Raw genomic sequence first — 23,702 nt, forward strand, 5'->3', positions numbered from 1 at the left:
ATTTGTATGTTGTATTTTGAGTTGTATTTTCTCAAATTAAAAAATATTTCTTTCGTCATTTTTAATGTGAACACTGTATATTGTGTTGTATTGTGATATTGATCAGATGAAACTCTACCGGCAGCGATGATGCCTGGTTTGTGCTGTGCTCTCAGCCCACACACATTCACAACAAACAATTTAGGTTCAAAGGCTTGTTCGGTGAACATGGCCCCTAATGATACACTGTTGACTCTAAACACGCCACTCTCCACCTCAGCGTCTCATGTGGACAATACACTACACTACACCAACCAAAGTGAGACAGTCTCAGTTAGGCTACTACACGATAATCTCTCCCTAAAATCGTCACCCTGGTGGTGCTTGTCTGCTTGCATTGGACTGTCAATGTATTTTTTTCTATTAACACAGTCTTTGCCTTGTTATGATGTTTTGCTAATGTCTGAACGTTAAAGGACATTTCATGACAAAAGCCTGGAGGCATGAACCTACACTTGGAGCCCAAACAGACCGTGGTCTCTCCCAAAAGACAAAAAAAGCCCTTTGCGCTCTCAGCTCACTCTCTTCCTCCTCAGAGGCAGTACTCCCAATTACCTGGTCATTAGGAAAGTTGTTAGGAAAAGACAGTTACTACATGATAAGTCTTTACTGGACATGTGGCGCAGGGCATGGTTCTCCACACAGAGAGGGAAGTTACAGTATATCAGCCTTTGGAAAAGGCAATTCTCTTGAATGTGCTTTCATGTAAGGCAGTGGTTTTCAATCAGTTGTCCGGGGACCACCAGTGGTCCTTGTGGGGATTCCAGAAGTGTGCAAAAGGGAACCAAATAGACGCTTATGAGTCCATTTGGTTTCATTTCACACTCAAGAATTAAATGATTGTTAATCAACTGCATTATTAAATGTTCTTAAAGTCTACACAATTAGAGACTGTAGAAAATGTGTTATTTTGATCAAGGTTTGCCTGTTATCTCTCTCACCACATCAATACAGCATGGAATTGTGGAGAAAATCCTATCCAACGATAACAAAATAGTCTACGTTTTGGAGGCCAAGTCTCATCAAATGGTGGTCTGTGGCGCAGATGATGAATCAATGATGGACATTTGATATGACAAATATAGTAAATGCTGTATTCATGATCTGGAGAGAGGGCACATTTTACAGATTCAATGTTGTCAATCAGTGACAACGTTTAATCGATTCCACAACATGCATGCTCCTGTGCACTTCTGTTAGCCTGTTAGCACACATAGGTCAAACAGTGGTTAGTTTGACCTTTGACCCTGTCAGCAGGGCAGTTAAACAGAGCTGCTGGGTGTTTCAGATCAGCCTTCATTCTACACTAGAGGGTCACCAACCATGCTGCTGAAAGCTACCTTCCTTCTCTGGACCTTGGTCCATCTGGTTTCTGCAGAAGGTATACGGGAACCCCTTTTTCTGTTTACGATTCAGGACGGGTGTTGTTGTTGCATGTACAGTAGGCCTACAGTATATAGCAAGTTAGCAACCTGATTGTTTTGTAATTTCTGAAGAAAATATTTGAAGTTTTTCTGAAAATGTTTCTTGTGAGACTCCTATATTCAATCACTCATAATATACTGTGCACACACCCCGGGCAAGGTCCTAGTGTAGTATCAACGCTGAATATGAATACAGTATTGAATACAGTAATATTAAAAAAAAATATTTTTTTCAAAATTGAAAATTAATTTTCAAAAATCGAAAAAATTATATTTTTCTTCACGCTTACTGTTTGAAACGTGGGTTCTTGACTAATTATACCAATCCAAATACAATGAACACATCGGTTATATAACAAACAGAAGAAAGCAATCCAATGTCCAGACAGTATGATAAGGTACAAAGAAAGATGTTTATTTATGAAAACAAATAAACAAGGTGCATACCGTATTGCTATACTACATTTCTTCCATGAATGAACACAGGATGAAGGTAACGCGCGTAGGTTATTAACTATTCCCCGTGATACGGAAGATATTTAATAACCCCGCTGGATCTGAAGTGTTAAGGCTATATGCACCCAGTTGGCTGACTGGTGATAAGTGTCAGTTCGGTTATAGAGCATAATAACATTATGCGCCGATCGAACTGCATCACTTCAGATTCCAAAAGCGTTATCTTTGTGTAGTCTCACACACACTAGAGTAATATCAAACCTGACTTTTCATATCATGCACAATGAAAGAAAAGAGAGAGGGAGTCATGTGACGCCCTGATATATTAAACGTCACGGCAATCGCCTCTGTCTGGATGCTTACCGCTGCTCAATTAATTGAGCTTATATATCAGGGCGCACACGTTTCTCTAGTAAAACAAAATATGCGGACTACTGTAAGCTATATGGTTCTCAGAGTATGAGAATAGTTATAGGAGGATTATAACAAATAGAGCCAAGACTGTCTCATTAGTAGCCTAAAGAAAAGAAAGAAAAGTTCTATTGACTATTCAGAGATGAAAATAGCTTAAGGTTTCTCTCTTAAATGAGGGAACAGTCTACTTTAATGCAAAAGAGTTTTGCCAACAATTCTATCATAATAGCGACACATGACAATGTAATTGCATTGCAGCTTACCGATAGATTGAACAGGGAAAGAAAACAAAAATAATAGCTTGGTTTTAGCTGCCAACTAATGAAGTTAAAAAGGATGTAATGTGCAATGTAATTAAGCCTCCTATTCAAAAATGAGGCTAAGCGTTAATATGCCGCGGTGCTTCAAACCCGGGCGAACGCTCTGCATTTTAAATTCTATTCAGTTCAGTTCAGTGTCTCTCCGCGCCGTGTTCACGGCACGGCAGCGCAGCCGCGCGGTGGAGCGCGCTGGTCGGGAGGAGAGCTGTTGACACCTCTTCTCCTTTGGCTGGTGGTTGAAGGAAGCCAAGATTTCTGCCAGGGCAGAGAGTATATTGGAGTGGACAAGGCTGTATTTTCGGACAGAGAGGATAGTCCCTCCTCCTGTCTTTCGCGCGCTCAGATAAGACATTAGTGTCCCTTTGTCTTAAAAAGCACATTCAGTGGTTTTCCGTTAGCCAGTTCAATAGTTCACGAGGGGTTTGTCACCCCCCCGTGTTCTGGTCCATGTCATTTGACGTGAGGAGGCTTTGATGTTAAGACTAAGTTAACCACCAGGGCAATTTCGTGACCTGAAGATGTTTATTCAGTCATATAGGATGCTGATCACGCAGGTTGAGAGAAGGAGAGAGAAAGGAATGTGCTTCCTTCCCCCCATCTACTGTGGAAACGTAGGAAGGCTTCCAACAATCTTCTTCATTGGAATGCCTGTTGGTTTTCTCATGATGCAGTGTTTTGGGGCAAACAGTTGTGCCCCAACACTTACTGTACTGGACTGACAATTATGTGACGTCTCCTGGCATTGGTGTTACATATCCCCCCGATGGAGACTAGAGGCATTGCAGCGTAGTATCCAAATGCCTCCTGGTCTTCATCTAGTACAGCACGTGGAGACGTTTGGGAAGACACAGGAATGGAGCCGGTTCGGCAGTATCAGCTCGACGGGTGCAGCAGCAGCTTGACGAGTGCAGCATCAGGAGTGGAGCAGATTTCAGCAGCAACAGCTTGATGGGTGCAGCTGCGGTGGGAGACATCAGGAGTGGAGCAGATTTCGGCAGCAGAAGCTTGGTCCTTGTTGGTCCATAGAGACGAAAAGAAAGCAAAACAAGGCAAAAACAAAACAGAGCACATCTTGTGCTCCACCTTCACTGTCCTTAAGGGTTGTATAGCTATCAATTCAAAATACATTGTCATGATAGTCGCAATCAATAATCAACATGTTTCATAACTAAGTATTTGAGAGTATGACTCAATGTGATAGTGACAGGGGTGAAGGGGGAAGAGAGGAGGAAAGAAGAGTGTCCTACATTCTAAGTTGAGCATCAGTCTTGTTATGTTGGCCATAAAGTATTGGGGGCCCAAAAGTAAAAAAAAGTAAAACAAAACTCAGGCGTAGTAGTTAGACCACGGAACACAGGATACGATAAAATCCTGGTAAACTAAAAGTGGTCTGGCCTGAACCCATACACAAATCACACACTTAAAATATAAGATGGGGCAAGGCCCATTCGTTTAAAGCATAAGGTGCCTTCTTCCTATTCTAACGTGGTCCAGTACTGAACCATGGCTCAGAAGTAGATGCACTACATTTAGAGGTAGGAGGTTGATTGTCTTTATCCAGGGAAACTATATATCAAAGAAACAAGAGCAAAAAGAAAATAACTTCAAACAAAGATCGTAACCGACCCTCTACACAATGCTGGTGGGAACATGGTGTACATTCAAAAGGTTTCTCCGAAGAGAGAGATAGTTATAGGCATTGCGTATAGGGGTCGACTTTCCCAATGGGAGATCAGAATAAAATCTAACAGGTTCCTATCTACGTGTTGGTTTCTTCTTTTACATGAAAAGGTAAACAAAGGAAAACTAATACAAATCAAAAGTTATAATCATATATAGAACGAGGTCATTCCCACTTTCGTAAGAGGGAAAGCATTCATGCTTATCAATATTGTTCTTTAAATTAGTTTGTCATTATAATTCTCTTCAGCCTAAATGCTTTAGTTTGTCTTGGATGGGACAAACATTAGTGGTACTGATGGCCATCTCCGTTGCGGCCCGTTAAGAATATCGTCATGTATTCTGTTAAGATTGAAACTTGGTTGTGTTTGACCGTCTGAGTATACGTTCTGTACTTGGTTATTAGTGGTCCTGCCTACTCTCTAAGTACAAATATCGGTGGAGTTCACTCTCTTGACCTATGTCAAGGGAGGACGTCGGGTTCCGAATATTTAGTGTCAGAAATGAACAGGTCGTCCCATGGTGAAGTAGGGAAAAAAAAACACAAGTACAAAAGCATGAGAGGTGGTTTTGTAAATAGTGGTCTAGGAAGTCTGTGATCAGCAAACCGACTAGTTCCTAACTACAATTCCGAGGGATTTGTCTCCATGAATATTTTGGATCGGATCCGGATCCGATTTTCAACTATCAAGGGAACAAACAGAGTTAAAGTTTTCCCCCCCAATGTCAGGAGAAAACCGTAAAGAGAGAGGCACACATAATGTAACTGTCCCGCATTGAAGGTGCGCAACAAAATTATATGTGCTATATTGGGTTGAAGTATTATTTTGAAATTACCACTGTGGTTTGAATGGCCATCCAAACCCCCCAACCCCCCTTTTTGCAGGGCGTCGGTGTTAGTCAGTCGTGTCTACCCCCCTGTGCGGCTGTTGCGGTTCAAACGCAGAGCGTAAAATGCACCAGCAGCATACACAAATCCATGAGTGTTAACACAAGGCGCACCTCACTAAGGGGTGGGGTCTGACGAGAACTAACGTTAATAAGGTTTGGGAACGGACAGACATACTGGGTGGGTTTCAAAACAATATTTTCCTGTTGCCGTTGGAGGGAGTCCTCCCTGTTCAACGGTGTCACTGGTCCCCCCCCCTGTAGAGAGTCCCACTTCACAAAGTCAGTCAAATCCACAGGATCTGGCCTGAGTAGGTTAGTGGACAGGGTGGAATCCTCCTCTGAAAGGTCGATTATAGGACGCAATCTTAGTAAAAAATCGCGTCCTAAGAGCAACGGGACGTGTTCCAGTTCGGACACATATATCGGATGCTCCACAGTCATGTGCCCTACCTGAATGAGACACAAAAGGGCCTGATCCATTTGAGTAGTAGTCTTAGCATACGGCCGAATATTTATGGGGTGAGACAACATGTGCATCTCACGATTGGCACGTTGTGCACGATGCTGCAGGTCAAGGAACACACTCCGTGACATCACACTAATGTCCGCTGCCGTGTCCAACAGCGCTTCGTGGTCTACTTCGCGTTGCAACGTCACCGGCAGGAACAGCTTCCTATAAACACCCTTCTGCAGGATTTTGGCTAACCTTCGGGTCTGCCTAGTGTTTTCAGAGGGCACGTGAGGCTTGCGAGCTCTACACGGGCGCTGTTCCGTCTTACGGACGGCCGGGTTACGTTGCGTTGCGAGTGAAAAACCACCGCTTTGTGCCATCGACGAGGCTATGCCAACAGTGTCGTGTCCGTACTCCTCATCTACCTTAAGGGTATAGATGCAAGCACTGTCCTCAGTGCACAGAGTGTTCTCTGTGCCCGATGCGTCCTGTACAGGTGACCCATATGACTGGATCGCCGTTTGGACTGGACTGTCACATGTCACCTGTGTAGAGCCATCAACGGAGAGACATAGGACCTCTGACAAGGGACCCGGAGCATCTGTTTCCTGTTCAGGTGCCGCGTTGGGTGTTTTGGGGCGTTTTCTAGATCTCCTAAGTCGTGGTCTACCCACTTTCAGGGATTCGCCAACTTCAGAGGCAATCTGTGGCAGTAAAACCTCTGCAATCATTTTGGACAGGGTTTCCATGTCAATGACCGCAGGCATGCTGCCGACATCGGGCTCTGTTTGGTCCTGCTTCTCAGGCTGGGGTGAGAAGTTGCTAGACCTGAGAGACTTAGGCTCGTCAGAGGGTTCGTCACGTAAAGGAATCTTACGGGACGGGCTCTGGCTACGATCCCGTGAGTAATCACGATAACGGCTGTCCCGGGAAGAATGACGATCGTAATTAACTGAAGGGGACCGGCTGCGGCGCCATGAGAGTGCCGTTTGGTCCGTCCTTTGATCACGACCGCTATTGACCTGTCTCCTCTGAAAACTTCTCTCACCTGGTGAGTATCCTGATCTGGAGTTGCTGGAGTAGCCACTCTCAAGTCCTAGATCGTAGAGCTCTCTGTCAGGCTTGGCCGACGGCCGTTCCCTGTCGAAAGCTAAGCGGGCGATGCCTTTAAGTCTACGCGCATCTGTTCGTTCAGGTGATATACCAAGCGGCATATGCTTCTTAACGGCGGGTTGCAGATTCTCTAGGAATAGAGTTTTGAATTCTCTAGTTTCGTCTAAATCTGGTTCGGTACGGTCTCCGAAGTAGGCCGTTCTCATCCTATTGTAGTAGGCGTTGACGGGTTCATCTCTCTTTTGGTGAACCGTTAAAGCGACACTAATTCCGCTCCGAACTCCATAGTCAGTATACTCCTCAATCAGCAGACGTCGGAGAGACACCCAGTCATTGCGGTCTCTCTCGGACTGTCTCTTGATAAAATCATGTACTTTCGGCGAGGCCGTATACCGGATCAGTCTTGCCTTTGACGCTGCATCGACATGGCCATATGCAGAGAGGTGATCCTCTATATCGTCCAAGTAGGCTTTGACCTCCGTTGACCCCTGTATGCTAGGTTCAAAGCGGTAGTTCATGGCTTTTTTTATGTCGAGCAAGTCGTGCCCGGTTACGCAAACCGGTCGGCTTTGTTCATACTCCCCAGGGACGCTCGGGTCCCTTGGCTGTCGTATGGTGCCCTGTGGTCCATATTGATATGGGGGCAAGACGTCCGTGCCATATGAATAGGCACCTTGATATCTACCTGCGGTGGCCAGATCGCCACTCTGACCTTGACGATCCAAAACCGGAGTGTCTCGACTCACAGGCATGTTACCTGCACAATAAGAGCGGCCCGGTAGATGGCCGTGTTGGTCCGAGGCAGAGTTGCCTGGCCCATAGTATGAACGGGTCGGATAGTGGCCGTGTTGGTCCAAGACAGAGTTGCCTGGCCCATAGGGTGCTGAAACAGCGCCGTAAGAAAAGGTTCCCCTTGGCAAGGTCATGACCCTGTCGGGCATGACATGATCAGCCTGCCCTAAGTTTGGAATCGGTCCTCTGTCGCTGGAGCCATCGACAAGTACGTGAACAGGAGAACTCTGTGCTAGAGGGTTGACTCCCAGGCTGGGTCGTTGACTGTCTGGACCGACAGTCAGTGGCTCGTCAGCTGGGGAGAAGTTACCTGACCCCCCTGGCCGGTGGGTAGCGGTAGCCCTCTCTATTTTCAACTTGGCCAGCTCGCATTGAGCTGAGGCTGCAAGCTCTCTCCATTTAGTACACAACTGATCTTTCTCATCAATGAGTTTGTCGTGAGTTTGCCTTTCTATCTCAAACTGTTCAATTTGAGTTTTTTGGGTTTGCAGGCAATTGTCTTGTGTTAACATCCAAGTGTCAGACACAGACCTCGCAATCTCATTGTTTTTTAGATGGTCAGATAGTGTATCTCGTTCTTGTGTTAGGGCAGCGACTTTTACTATTTGTTGGACTCTATCCTTACTGTTTTTGGCGATTTCTCGCTGGAGTTGGAAGTTCTCCTGTTCTAAATCTCGTACCTTTTGGAGTACATCCTCACTAGGGGCTCGATTACCATCACTTAGTGTGCTGGCATCCGTTTGCAGATCGCGGATTTCTCTTTTAGCATTCTCTAGCTCACTGTCTTTTACCTGAAGTTGAGCCATAAGGGCGCTAATCTCTCCTTTTGCAGCCAGAATGTCATCATCCATGGCTTGGCATTGAGTTTTTAGCTGTTCACACTGTATGACCTCGTCCTTCATAGATTGAATGGACGTGTTCAAGATTTGGACCTGCTGCTCTGAGTTTGCTAGTTCAATTTCCGCACTATCTAGTTTGGAATGAGCATTCCGTGCTTCTGCTTTAACCTCCTCTAGTTCTCTAGCTGCACTCGTCAGCTCTTTGACACCAAGTTCTCTGAGGTGACAGAGGTTTCCTAGAAGTAGAGCAATACATTCAAGCTTGGCTTGTTTACTGCTGGGGGTTAAAGCCTCATGAGATTTATTTGTGTTTTCCAGAGTCTCGTAAACCTTACGGTATGAGTGTTTTTCGTCCTCGGGAGCCATTGAGTAGGGGATGTCGGTCTTGGTCACAATGATTTTAACCAATCCTACAAAGGAATCCATTATTGCTATAAATAGTTGACGTCAGTCTAACTATATAGGGCTGAGATACCAGGGGTGTATGTTTGAGAGCTTGGAATTAAACAAAAACCTAAGTGTTCTTACGCGTTTGGTTTGGATTTTATTCTTCACCTCTAAATTAGTAAAGTAAGGGACACAATCTTTCGTGTTTCCTCCAAGGAGTGGCGTTTAAATTTTAATCATACAGCTCAGAATTTCCTACTTTAGTCCTATCAATTAAATTAATGATGGGTATGACTAAAGGGATTTCAGAGGTGACAAAGGAGAAAGGGAAAAACTTTCCTTTTTCAAATAAAAATATTTTAATTGAAATTTGAATTTTAATTAAAATAATTATCCTTGATGATTAGATGACGCACAAAAGATTCGAGTCCTTAAGCTTTCCTAGCGAGATTGTCAATGATATTCTCCAAATGTTGATGAAAAAAGGTTAATTACTTACACAAATTAAATTGGATAAAAAGAAAATGGATTAAACCAATCTATTTATCCAGTAGCTAGGACACTGCTTGCTTGAATTGACTAAATCAGGTTTAGTAATCATTCAATCAGTGTGTCAGCTATAGAATTCAGTAAGCCCTTGGATTTGTAAAATATCAAAGCAACTCGTAAATGGAGAGAAATGGATAATAATAATGAAAGGAAACGCTTTAAAAGAAACACAGCTCAGTATCACCTTGGTAGATTATAGATGTGTGGGCATAAACCATTAGTGAACTCTATTTAGAGTTATATGTGGTTAAAACTGCCTAAATGAATCGCTTTAGACACCTATGTAAGGTCATGGGACGTTTTAGAGTGAGGAACAGATTAATTATACCTCTGGGGTTGTAGTGCTGGGCTTCACCCAGCAGAGGGAGACAGCAGCACTGAAGTAGGAGGTGCCTTTTAGGGGAGGCGGCTCTCTACTGCAGGGGGCAGGCAGAGCGCACCCGGGTGGGGGTGTTGCGTTTGAGGGCAGACGTGAAAGATCACGCCCTCCTTTCAAAATGGCTTCTCTCTAAGAAACCAGTGTGCATGGATCTATAGACATTGTAGCCGTTGAGATGCACTTTACACAACACACGCATGCATGCACGCACACGCACACACACACACACACACACACAGCTTTGAGTTAAGAATTGTTCTACACTAGAGGGGAGACCAATCCTTAACATAAATCCCTCCTCAGTTGAAATGCCATATAGTATCAAATATAAAGGGAACTCCGTTCGCTGCTTTAGTTTAATTACTTAATCCAAAGTGGGGGTTCCTTCCTAGATAATGATTTCAGGCTGGCTTGAGCAATGAGCATTAACTTATAGTGTAGCTTCCACTTAAAATCAATTCTTATGCCACTGGGAGATTCAACATCGCCCACATGTTTATGTTAACTTTTTCACCATATCCAATCTGTGGCCACAGATGATTATTGGTTTACAGTTAAAGGTAGACCTATCTTATGTCAGTGACATTAGTATAGTTTGTTATATGCCCCGGGACAGAACCACTGTTTATACGGCCAGCGTATAACGTCGCCCTGTCTCTTGATGCATATAGCAAAGTATAATCACAAATATTTTTTTTTCAAAATTGAAAAAAAATTAATTTTCAAAAATTGAAAAAAATTAATATTCTTCTATTTATCACAAACAAATATGTTCTATATTTGGATTCCGTTATTTAGTCCCTTCGTGGTCGCCATTAATATGTAGTATCAACGCTGAATATGAATACAGTATTGAATACAGTAATATTAAAAAAAAATATTTTTTTCAAAATTGAAAATTAATTTTCAAAAATCGAAAAAATTATATTTTTCTTCACGCTTACTGTTTGAAACGTGGGTTCTTGACTAATTATACCAATCCAAATACAATGAACACATCGGTTATATAACAAACAGAAGAAAGCAATCCAATGTCCAGACAGTATGATAAGGTACAAAGAAAGATGTTTATTTATGAAAACAAATAAACAAGGTGCATACCGTATTGCTATACTACATTTCTTCCATGAATGAACACAGGATGAAGGTAACGCGCGTAGGTTATTAACTATTCCCCGTGATACGGAAGATATTTAATAACCCCGCTGGATCTGAAGTGTTAAGGCTATATGCACCCAGTTGGCTGACTGGTGATAAGTGTCAGTTCGGTTATAGAGCATAATAACATTATGCGCCGATCGAACTGCATCACTTCAGATTCCAAAAGCGTTATCTTTGTGTAGTCTCACACACACTAGAGTAATATCAAACCTGACTTTTCATATCATGCACAATGAAAGAAAAGAGAGAGGGAGTCATGTGACGCCCTGATATATTAAACGTCACGGCAATCGCCTCTGTCTGGATGCTTACCGCTGCTCAATTAATTGAGCTTATATATCAGGGCGCACACGTTTCTCTAGTAAAACAAAATATGCGGACTACTGTAAGCTATATGGTTCTCAGAGTATGAGAATAGTTATAGGAGGATTATAACAAATAGAGCCAAGACTGTCTCATTAGTAGCCTAAAGAAAAGAAAGAAAAGTTCTATTGACTATTCAGAGATGAAAATAGCTTAAGGTTTCTCTCTTAAATGAGGGAACAGTCTACTTTAATGCAAAAGAGTTTTGCCAACAATTCTATCATAATAGCGACACATGACAATGTAATTGCATTGCAGCTTACCGATAGATTGAACAGGGAAAGAAAACAAAAATAATAGCTTGGTTTTAGCTGCCAACTAATGAAGTTAAAAAGGATGTAATGTGCAATGTAATTAAGCCTCCTATTCAAAAATGAGGCTAAGCGTTAATATGCCGCGGTGCTTCAAACCCGGGCGAACGCTCTGCATTTTAAATTCTATTCAGTTCAGTTCAGTGTCTCTCCGCGCCGTGTTCACGGCACGGCAGCGCAGCCGCGCGGTGGAGCGCGCTGGTCGGGAGGAGAGCTGTTGACACCTCTTCTCCTTTGGCTGGTGGTTGAAGGAAGCCAAGATTTCTGCCAGGGCAGAGAGTATATTGGAGTGGACAAGGCTGTATTTTCGGACAGAGAGGATAGTCCCTCCTCCTGTCTTTCGCGCGCTCAGATAAGACATTAGTGTCCCTTTGTCTTAAAAAGCACATTCAGTGGTTTTCCGTTAGCCAGTTCAATAGTTCACGAGGGGTTTGTCACCCCCCCGTGTTCTGGTCCATGTCATTTGACGTGAGGAGGCTTTGATGTTAAGACTAAGTTAACCACCAGGGCAATTTCGTGACCTGAAGATGTTTATTCAGTCATATAGGATGCTGATCACGCAGGTTGAGAGAAGGAGAGAGAAAGGAATGTGCTTCCTTCCCCCCATCTACTGTGGAAACGTAGGAAGGCTTCCAACAATCTTCTTCATTGGAATGCCTGTTGGTTTTCTCATGATGCAGTGTTTTGGGGCAAACAGTTGTGCCCCAACACTTACTGTACTGGACTGACAATTATGTGACGTCTCCTGGCATTGGTGTTACACTAGTTATTTATTATTAACCCAATTATTGTTTTAGAATTAAACAAACAGTCTTAAGAATGCATATCGGTATTGAACCGATATCAAATTAATAAAGACTTTATATTAAAGTATCATCAAATTATAAGCTTAAAATGTTATTGTTAATTATAGATTCAACCTTAATATAAAGTCTCACCTAATACATTTTCATGGCATTTATTTTGTGTTTTAGGAGACGTTTGACAAACCTGACAAAAAATATTTACAAATGTATATGATCTGAATATTTCAAATTATGATTGAATGTGAAGCTGAAAAAAAAAAAAGATACAATCAGTGTTTGGGGAAGCTTTGAAAGGAGTTAACAAGTTATAACAATGTTCAGCAAAAAATAAAATACAAAAATTGACATTTAAGTTGTTTGAAACTATGTGTGCATCAGTAGTCTTAGTTTTAGTGTAGTTTCAGACTAGAAAAGAACATTTCTAAGAAATTTTAAGTGTGCCTGCAGCTCGCTAAGTGTGTGCAACCTTGTATAGCGGTTGGTGTTAGCATTAGCGTTTGATTTTTTTTTGGTGTTAGCGTTAGCGTTAGATTAGCGTTAGATTTTTTTAACATTAGCATTTTTTGCATTAGCTTTAACATTATCGACTGTACGACAAACGGTTCATGAGATATAGAGGCACTTCCTGTTTGGCGAAGGGCACTTCCTGTTTGGCGAAGGAAGCACCAATTAAGGTTAAAGACTCTTTATCAAGTCATATGACACCACCCACGCGTCTGTACGACAAACGGTTCATGAGATATAGGGTCACTTCCTGTTTGGTGAGGGGCACTTCCTGTTTGGCAAAATAGGCCCCAATTAAGGTTAAGGACTCTTAATCAAGTCATATGACACCACCCACGTGTCTGTACGACAAACGGTTCATGAGATAAAGAGGCACTTCCTGTTTGGCAAAGGGCACTTCCTGTTTGGTGAAGGAAGCACCAATTAAGCTTAAGGACTCTTAATCAAGTCATATGACGCCACCCACACGTCTGTACGACAAACGGTTCATGAGATGTAGAGGCACTTCCTGTTTGGCGAAGTGCACTTCCTGTTACAGAGGGGGCGGGCTTAATCAATTACAGCTCATCCCTATTGGCCAGAAAAATACCAAAGTTGTGTGTGCATTTTAAGTTTAAGTGAAGTTGCTAGGCAAAAGTATGTCAGAGTAATGTGGGGCCAAAGTGTCTGGGGTTTTTTCAGAGTCCCCCATTCAAAGTCAATGGGGTTTTTGGGCGTCGTTTTTTACGAATTACGTCGCAATGGTAACGCGGATCGGAAAGAAAAGTAATAGCATCCCACTCCCGGCCGAGCCGCACGTTTTGATGTATATATTGCGGAGGTGCCGTAAATTGTGCGGCAGTTATTATGTGCCGAAATTCGTGGCGACATTATAACTAACTAACTAACTAAGTATGGCGGATTACAATAAGTGTTTTGCCATTGCATTGCATGGCAGGCACACTTAATGACTAAATATTATACTATTTTAGTCAACTAAATCTACACTTTGATTTAGTCGACTAAAATGCATCTTGGCAGGCCTTGATGGCGTAGTTAGGCCTATGCCTGATTTATTCTTAGATGTGTTCTGAAAATAGCCGATCTACAAGCTTACAATGCGTCACAGTGTGACGAGTTGTGAGTTTGAAGATCGACTATTTTCGGAGCCTGACACCCACGCTCAACCAAGCATGAAAGTATTTATCTTAGTTCTACTGGAACACAATTGTTATTACTTGTGCCAGACAATTACTTGCAACAGAATTAACAGTGTTTTGCCCATATGCAGCTCGTGAGCCGTGCCTGGTGAATCCCTGTCTCAACAATGGAACCTGCATCTCTAGGCCTACGGATAAGAGCTACACCTGTCAATGTCTGGAGGGCTACGAGGGGAAGGATTGTCAAACAGGTATTACTATAGGACGGCTATCAACATTTTAGGACTCTATGAATTAACTAGTGATGAATTTAGCATCATATGATGCAGCATATCATATGATGCAAAATGCATCATCATTCATGCTGAAATACTAAAATATCTCAAAACACAGAATGAACACAAAAAATAACTCAGTCAGGATTGTGTTGATCTTGTCCCAAACAACAATAAAATAAGATCTGGTTGTCCCAGAGGTGAACTGGGCCTTTAAGCCTTTAAGCTCTTGTCTCTGTACAGAGTCTGCTGATGTCAGGTTGGTGGGAGGAATCAGTAACTGCATTGGCATACTGGAGATGAAACACCAGAAAGAGTGGAGACCAGTGGATGGTCGGTCTGACTGGAACCTGAAGTCATCATCTCTAGTGTGTAGACAGCTGGACTGTGGCTCTGCTTTTTCAAGAAAGTGGAATTCTGGTTTTATGCATGAACCTGTTTGGCGGATTTCATCTTCCTGTGTTGGGTCTGAGTCTTCACTGAGAGAGTGTGGAAAAAAGGTTTCTGGTAATTCCACTAGCAGACTGGAGGTGATCTGTTCAGGTAAAACAGTGACATATTTTCAATCTGTTATCTATCTATTATGAATGTAAATCTGGACCTGTCTTTGTTTAGTCAAGACTTTCCTCAGTTTATCTTTCAAAAATATGTATCTGTCTGTTTAGAGACAATACTTTTTATAATTACATTATTTTTCATATTTTCATCATTTGACCATATTGTAATTCTCTCTCTCTCTGTAGTTGTTTCAGTCAATCGCCTGTCTTGTTACAGATCTGCCGTTTAATTCAAACATCACCTTCTTCTCCTCCTCCACGAACGGGGTTTCTGAGGGCCAGCATCAGGGGCCACAGGTGATGGAGGGTTACAGCTTCTCCTTCAGTTGCTCCATCCAGCCACAGTACCCAGGAGGCTCCTTCCACCTCAGCTTCACTGGACCCAACACAACACACAACTACACCCAGCCAGCTGTCAATCACTATTCCAAATTCCTGTTTCCTGCAGCAGACCACACCCACCAAGGGAACTACAGCTGTATTTATCACATCAATGTTCACTCAAATGACTTCTACTATAAGAGCCAGTTCCTATCCGTCACTGTCACAGGTAACCAGAATGAAATGGATTTTTTCAATTCACAATATGAAACCTAATCAAAAAAGGTACATTTAGCACGCTTGAACATACATTCATAAATGTTGAAGTAATTACATCAAAGACACTTTGTAATGCACTTTACATGTTAATTTCTCCAGAGGTGGAGCCCTTCCTCATCATAGCCGCAAACTCTGAGCTGTTGAAGATCAGCTTGGACGGCTCCAGCTCTACAGTGCTCAAACAGGTGAAAACATAATAACACGTATAGCAATCCTAAACAATATTATACACACACTGCTGGAATGTATTCCAGTCTGAGACTATAACACAACTGATGTGGTGGTGTGACAGGACTTGGAGCTTGCACTGGCTCTGGACTTTGACTATAAGCAGCAGATGATCTACTGGATAGAATGGAACACCCCCATGATCAGTCGCATGCACATCAATGGCAGTGACGTCCAGGTCAGTGGGACAATGACAACGAGGAGGATGAATTACTCAAAATGAAGTACTGTGTTCTATCCGTCTGTCTTTCAATGTTATATGAGATACAAAGGGTTCCAATACTGTGTAAATAAGCCAAAAAGCTTACTAGGATCTCCTTTTAGTTGGCCGTGTACCAGTGGACTGTAGGCTACTGTCATGTAACTGTACCTTTTCCTATGCAACCTTCTAATAAGGTCTTCAATCAATCAATCAATCAATCAATCAATCAATCAATCAATCAATCAATTCAAATTACTTACAGTACATGTAATTCAGAATAGTTATACTTTGTCTGCCACAGCAAGGGTTTTCAGTGTTTTTACCTTATGTTGCCGAGCCACGGAACACACCATTGTGACCTGGATGTAAACCAGAAAAGAAAATTTGTATCCGCTATCATCCGTTCTTTAGTTAGGGTCCAAGCTTGTTTTGACCCAAAACAACCTGGGAAAAACATCAGAGATAAATGGTGTGTGTGTGTGTGTGTGTGTGTGTGTGTGTGTGTGTGTGTGTGTGTGTGTGTGTGTGTGTGTGTGTGTGTGTGTGTGTGTGTGTGTGTGTGTGTATTAGGGCATTAACGAAAAAGTCGACAAGTCGACTCAGTCGACTTAATTACACAAGTTGACTCCCACCAGAGAAAGTCGAAAGTCGAAAATAGTTTCTATTGTGAAAATAGCAGATCTACATGCCCACATGTAGATCGGCTCTTTTCACAATTTCTGCCTAAATACCGTATAATTGACAATTTGGACAATGTTTAATTTGTAATTTTAGAGGTATTAAAACGTCCTTAAATTGGTACTTTAGAAATGTGTGCGTGCGTGCGTGCGTGCGTGCGTGCGTGCGTGTGTGTAAGTGTGATTGTGTTCAAAAGCGCCGCTTGGTCACTCATGCATGCTACATACAAACAAACATACATACATACGGTAGTTACAGTAGTTACATACACACACAGTCAAGCATTGGAGACTGTGTACCACCGCTCAAAAAAGGCCAAAGTAACAGATCTACAAGTTTACATTTGATAAAAATGCTCTACACTACCCTGTAAAAATTTGAATAATTACATAAAATGATAAAACAATAAAGCATGACGAAGTAATGTATATTCCGGGTGCATGTATGGTTCATTGGTAGGTCCTTCACAACACGTTGATCGTCAGACCCTCCGGTCTGGCTGTTGATTGGGTGGCAGGAAACCTGTACTGGTGTGACGTTGGCAGGAAGACCATTGAGGTGTCCAAACTAAACGGTTTGCATCGAACAGTCCTGGTCAACACCGGTCTGGAAAAGCCAGACGCCATGGCTGTGGATGTACGCTATGGGTAAGAGAACTATATGAGGACTTCATGAATTTATCAACCGCCCTGTGAAAGACCATGGATACAAGAAGACTGAATTACATGTAATTTGAAGTTAAAAAGTCACTAAGTAGATATTTGTAGTGTAGCATTATTTCAGTATCTCATAGCCTGAAATGCCTGGATCCCGAGGCTGTATAGCCTCAGCCTGATAAGTTAAAAAGACTAATAGCTCCCCCGGTCCATAGGGATATGTCTTTGGTCTAGTGGTTAAGATATAGGCTTTGCTCGTGGGAGACCCAAGTTCGAATCTTCTTGGATGTTACATTGGTGCCGTGGGGAGCGCTTAGCTGTTTCTACATGTCATCTTTTCGACACCCAACTCTACCCTTACCCTAACCCTAACCTCCGTGGGGTGAGTCGCTAACCCTCCGGTCAAAATGATGGTCGTTCGAAAGAGTGAGATTTACCCGGTGCCGTGACCCAGATCGGGTTTCCCCGTGGGAAGAGAACAAAAGGTGGTGATTGTAGCCAAGTGGCTCACAGCCTCAGCCTCTAATATCTCCCCCGGTCCATATCGACACCCCGTTGGTCTAGTGGTTAAGATATTAACCACTAAGCGCGGGAGACATGAGTTCCCTGGTGTTACAGTAGCAAAACAAAAGGGTACAGTTTAACATATGAGGACAATATATATATTATATTTATAGTATCATGTAAGTACTCACTCACTGAATTGCACTAAATTGAGTGTGGTATACTTCCTTGTGATTCTATGAGGCTAATTACAAACATATGACACCACTCATTTGTTGTGAATAATCTCAGAGAGTGTCCCTCTCCTGAGCAACATTATCCACTTCCCCCTCGGGGATTACCAGGTGTTCCCCAGGTCAGTGTAGTGTGGAGATGTAATCCTTCCATCTGGTCTTTGGTCTGCCAGGGGGTCTGCCCCCAGTGGGACGTGCATAGAAAACGCTCGGGAGGCATCCGTAATAGATGCCCGTACCACCCGAAAATATATTAATAGTGACCCTGACTCTGTGCATGTCTCTCTGACAGGTACTTGTACTGGTCAGAAGTAGATGACAACAACATAGGGAGGATAGGGATGGACGGCACCAACAGGAGCATCATCGTGAAGTACAAGATGGCCCATGGCCTGACGTTAGACTACATCAGCGATCGTATCTACTGGGCCGACGCAGTGAATGAACGCATTGAGTTTGCCAACCTGGATGGAACCAACAGAAGCTCTGGTAAGGGGGTAGAAGAAGGGGTGGAAGAATCACTCTCTGATTATTTATACTTATTTGGCTGTAGTCCCTCTTATAAATAGCCGATCTACAAGCTCACAACATGTTGCAGTGTGACACGTTGTGAGCTTGTAGGTCTGCTACTAATTTCTAATTTCTTTGTAAATGTTTAATTTATTTATTTAGGCAAAGAAATATGTGCAACAATAGCAAAATGTACAAATATTAGTAGCAATAGCAAAGATATAGGGGGAGAATATCAATTCATTCAAAGTGCAAGTCTCAGGGAGCTGAATGGCAGAAAATATTTTCAGATGGGGGTCTGCATAATGCATGTCAATTTGGGGGGCCGCTGCTTTAGAGTTCTCAACAGGCCTGAAAATGACAATCCAACCCAAACAGGCACGGTTGAGTTGAAGCAGAACCCCATTAATTAGGACATGTGGGGCGTCTACCTATGATAATTAGGATTAACTGGCACTCCCCTTCAAGTTACGAGGATTGGGATTCATCATCATAAGAACATGAACAATTCTGCTTTTTAAGAAGGTTTCATCAATCTGACTTGACTTCACTTAGGAATTCACTTAAGAAGAAATTTAAGAAGAAAAAGATGAGGCCCATTATTTACTTTTGTAAACTTTATGAATGCATTTTAGTTATTGGTATGATGTCCAATACAATACTGTGTTCATTTATTTTATAATATTGTGACTTTGGGTTTTGTCTGTCTGTAGTTTTGAGGCAGGACGGCCTCGTTATCACAGGTATTACTGTGTTTGAGGATCACATCTACTATATAGACTGGGGCATGTGGAGCAGCTCCATCTGCAAAGCCAACAAGACTCAGGGAACCAACAAGATCACACTTCACAGAAACCGAAAGGAACAATATGACATCCGCATGTATCACCCCCATCAACAACCTGAGGGTTTGTACCACCTACAAAACTCTTACTAATACTCTTCATGCTGTTTTATGACATTTATTTACAGTGTTACTGAAGGCCTATTATTTACCTATATCATCTGTTTTGAAAAGGGTTATATAAATACAATGAATTAGACCCAAAATTATTATTTTGTATTGGTGGGAATATTATCATGGCACACCCCTGGTGTGAATTTTAATGTGGGATAAAATAATTGCTTGGATAAACGTTGTATCGAAGCAATTATCCATGTAAGGTTGTGTTTTACAATGATTGTAGAACATCTGCTCTAAACTCACATTCTAAAACGGCTAGTTACATTCCTTGATTCTGATTGTCTGGTTTCCCTTTAATTGCTGTGGTATGTGAGACTATAACCCACACCTTTATTCAGTTTATATCAAACCCAGATGCGTTATTTCTTTCCACAGTGTTGTGAAGCTAGACTAGAGAACTTGATTGCAAGTAACAGGTGTGTTGTTTCTGCAGCCTGGCCGGGAACTACTTCCTTGTGCTGGGGACTACTTTCTTGCAGAGAAGACCTTATAGCGAATTATTTGTGAAATAGAACAGTTTTAATTGGTAAATGTCTATGATTTTTCATGTTGCCATATTGTAACCGTTTTAGAAAAGCAATAAGCCACGCGAGGCTTGTGGTTACCTGCATTTTACGCCTCTCAGCCGTTGTAAAATACCAGGTAACCACTCGCCTCTTGTGGTTTATCGCTTCATTAAACCACAGCCTTGTGTGGCTTATTGCTTTAATCTAACTATATGTGTGTTCTTACATTTGTTCAATGTGTGCATGTTTTCTCCACCCTGCAGTGGCCGGTCACCCGTGTCAGACCGACAATGGAGGCTGCAGTAACCTGTGTCTGCTCTCACCTGGAGGAGGCTACAAGTGTTCCTGTCCCACCAACACCTACTTAGCAGCTGACAGCAAGCAATGCATGTCCAAATGCACTGCCAGCCAGGTGATTCACCTCTCCTTCACTTGTGTTATACGCTGTAAGACTTTATATGTCTCATGTCTGCTGTTGATACTACATTACTGATTCTAAACATAATCCTCTGTCTCCCCCATCAGTTTGTTTGTATGAATGAAAAGTGCATTCCATTGGAGAAGAAATGTGACACAGTAGATGACTGTGGTGACCGGTCTGATGAACCTGCAGACTGCTGTGAGTTGAGAGTGAGACCAAAAATGTACCTCAATATGCATGCTTTATTCTGTTTATTGTCTCCATCTGGATTAGCCAGGGACGGAGATTGTTTTTATCTGTGCACGAGTGCGCGCGTGCGCGAGAGCTAATCTCTGAAACTACCGATCAAATCATTTATATTTTATCAACAATTAATCACAGCAAAACCAAAATAGGCTAATTCCTAGATCACTGTTCCTAGATCATATGATATTATGGATATGATTAAAATCTATAACAAATGTGGATATTTAGCAAAAAGGATATGTACAGTGGCTCAGGCGTCTAATAGTTATTTTTCACTATAAAACAGGATTTCTACATGAAAGATTTCATTGTAGTAAATTAATATTACATTTTGTATAAAGATAGTGTAATCAGACAGCACCTAGATGTACTACATTGTGAAATCCTTAGTGTTAGAATAACTCTCAGAATGTATAAATGGAACTAAATGGTCCTTTACGGGTCCATTTGGTTAAATGAACAGTCTTTTACAGAGTAACAACTTGTGAAGCAGCAAATACTGCTCTACGCTACTATTCCTTTGACTTGAAACACCCCTCTTTCAGATTTAGGGATTTAAGGCATTAGTGTGAGAAAATATATGACTGCAAACCATGCCACCAGAAGACCATGCACATGAATTGTACATTTCAAATTGGTGATTAATTCATTCTAAGGTACGGAGTAAGAACTAAACCAAATAGAAAGGTTCCATGTGGTTTTCCCTCTAGTGTATCACAGAGCAGCCTCTTGCAGACACATTTTCTTTTTTCTCAGACATACATGCTTGTTGAAATGTATTGTTTTGCTCGTAACATGTAATCCCAGTTACACAGAAGGAGTGTCAGTTCAGCAAAAGCTAGAGTATGGCAAAGATGGAGTCCTCATGGAAAAGAGGCATTACATTTTGTACAACACGGTTCTATTGTGAAAATAGCAGATCTACATGCTCACAACGCCTCGCGCTGCGAGGCGCTGTGACCATGTAGATCGGCTATTTTCACAATGTCTGAAAAAAACGAGTTTTGTCCGTTTTTTACACAGGTTTCTACGGTTTCTTGGCTGGATATGGCAGCCTGGAATGGTTGTTCTAGTGCAGCTAAACTTAGCATGTTAGTAAACACGCCACAATTAACAATAATGCATTGCACCTGTGCAGCTGACCTGCGGAACCTGGGAATATACCATTTTGTCAAGATGGGGAGAATACAAGTGTAGAGAATATAAATATAATAACTTTTTAAAGTGACCATTTGTAAAATGTTGCATTTGTAGTTATTTTACTGTAATTTAACAACATAAGATAGACAAAGAGACATTCATGGATTTATATTTAAAAGTAACTTTTATTTTCCCCCTGGACCCAGGGTATGGCAGCTGCATACCCCTGCCATACCCAGTTGACGCCCCTGCACAGAAGGTGCACAAATGCACATTCTGTTGTGACGGGAATGTCTTTAATATCTTTGTGTTTATCTTCACAGGAAGATGCTGTTATGGGGGAGCGGCCTGTTGAAGCGCGTCAATTGGGTATGGCAAGGTATAGAAGCTGCCATACCTTGGCTCCAGGGGAAAATAAATACATATTACAATAAATTCACAAATGTCTCTACGACTATGTGCGTTGATTATTCTGTTATTAAATTATTTTAAACTGACTACAATGCAAATTAGAACGAAATGATTGCTTTCACAAGGTATCATATTTATTATTATAATATGGTTTATTCCCCGGTTCAGTAGGTCAGCACAGGTGCAATGTATTATTAACCACTTTGACTGCCAGAATTATTTAAAGGAGTAGTTTTATTATTATTATTATTATTTGACTGGGGTTGTGGGGGCCAGACAGTAGCCCGGCCCGAGGGCCGCCTATTGGGGAACCCTGCACTACACCAACCAAAGTGAGACCATCTCAGTTAGACCACTACAGGATACTCTCTCCCTAATGGTCACCCTGGGGGTGCTTGTCTGCTTGCATTGGGCTGTCAATGTCATATTTTCTAGTCACTGTCTAGCCCCAGGTTAAACTCACACCTAAGTGTAACCTAAAATAGACCCCATAAAATCTGTGATTGGTTTATGATAAAGAGCCTGCTTTGTTCCCTATGAAGACACAAAGAGTCCTGTAATTATTGGCTTAGGAATGCAACAAAAACAGAAATATCCATGAACTCCATGGGGTGAGTAATCGATAGAAAAAAAGTCATTTGGGGAGTGAACTATCGCTTTAAAGTCCACCTCTGTTGCTTATAGTTCAAGCGTGCACTGCACTGTCCTGCTATGTCCGGGTGAAACATTTTATTGAGTTCCAGCCTTCCAGGATAATCCACCGTAGTGGGAAGAATGGGTCTGAGAGGCGGCAAGGTGTTTCAACACATCTGGAAGCTCATGGAGGGAAGTCTGGCTGACATGATGCTTTAGAAAGGAGGTGGAACACCTTGTGATGTCAAAATCAAACCAAGTGTGAAGTGAGCGATTTTCCTTTTCATGCCCTCTGTTAACAGAGACTGAAATGGGACTAGCTGATTTTTCGAAAGCATTTATATCATACAACACATAATACTTTTTTCACCATTCGTTTCATGCATACAATCCCCCCCCCCCCAAAAAAAAAAGAAAAAAAACAACAACTAAAAACTAAAAAACTAACTTAAGCTGTGCCTGCACAGAATATCAGAGAACCCATAATCAATAGTTGTCACAGTAATGTGTAATTTACATCAGCTGACTCAGTTATTCACTGTGACAGCACTTGGATCAAAGCTCTTCTTTTGGACAGTTATCACTCAACCTGAAGAGAAGAAGTCAGTCAATGACTTCCTCAAAACGTGACACACCTCAGCTCAGCTTAGATGGAGTTACAGTACGGTGGGTTGAACAGGGACGTGCAGAGAATTTTAGAGAGGCAGGGGCTCAAATCTCTAAAAGGGCCTTTTGGGGAAAATATTGAAAATAGCAGACCTCCAAGCTCACAAGGCGTCGCGCTGCGACGCGTTGTGAGCTTGGAGGTCGGCTTTTTTCAGTGCTTGATACCACACTCAACTAAGTATAATCAAGACGTTACTGGAGATGTGGCATATAGCATGGATTTCTACACAGAGAGGGCAATTCTTTCAACATAA

General features: G+C 42.1%; 1 protein-coding gene across 1 annotated transcript; it reads left to right on the top strand.

Moving 5' to 3' along the window:
* Positions 1–1,328: 1,328 nt before the first annotated feature.
* Positions 1,329–22,858, top strand: LOC308281707 (low-density lipoprotein receptor-related protein 1-like). The gene is made up of 12 exons (XM_080721975.1): positions 1,329–1,420; positions 14,150–14,269; positions 14,537–14,836; positions 15,068–15,400; positions 15,550–15,635; positions 15,743–15,856; positions 17,018–17,205; positions 18,244–18,440; positions 19,175–19,369; positions 20,195–20,343; positions 20,457–20,550; positions 22,062–22,858. Coding segments are annotated over exons 1-12 (1,836 nt in total). The 5' UTR covers positions 1,329–1,362; the 3' UTR covers positions 22,064–22,858.
* Positions 22,859–23,702: the final 844 nt, after the last annotated feature.

The sequence above is a fragment of the Nannobrachium achirus genome, assembly GCF_963921795.1.
Source record: "Nannobrachium achirus genome assembly, chromosome: 3".
Classification (NCBI taxonomy): Eukaryota; Metazoa; Chordata; class Actinopteri; order Myctophiformes; family Myctophidae; genus Nannobrachium; species Nannobrachium achirus.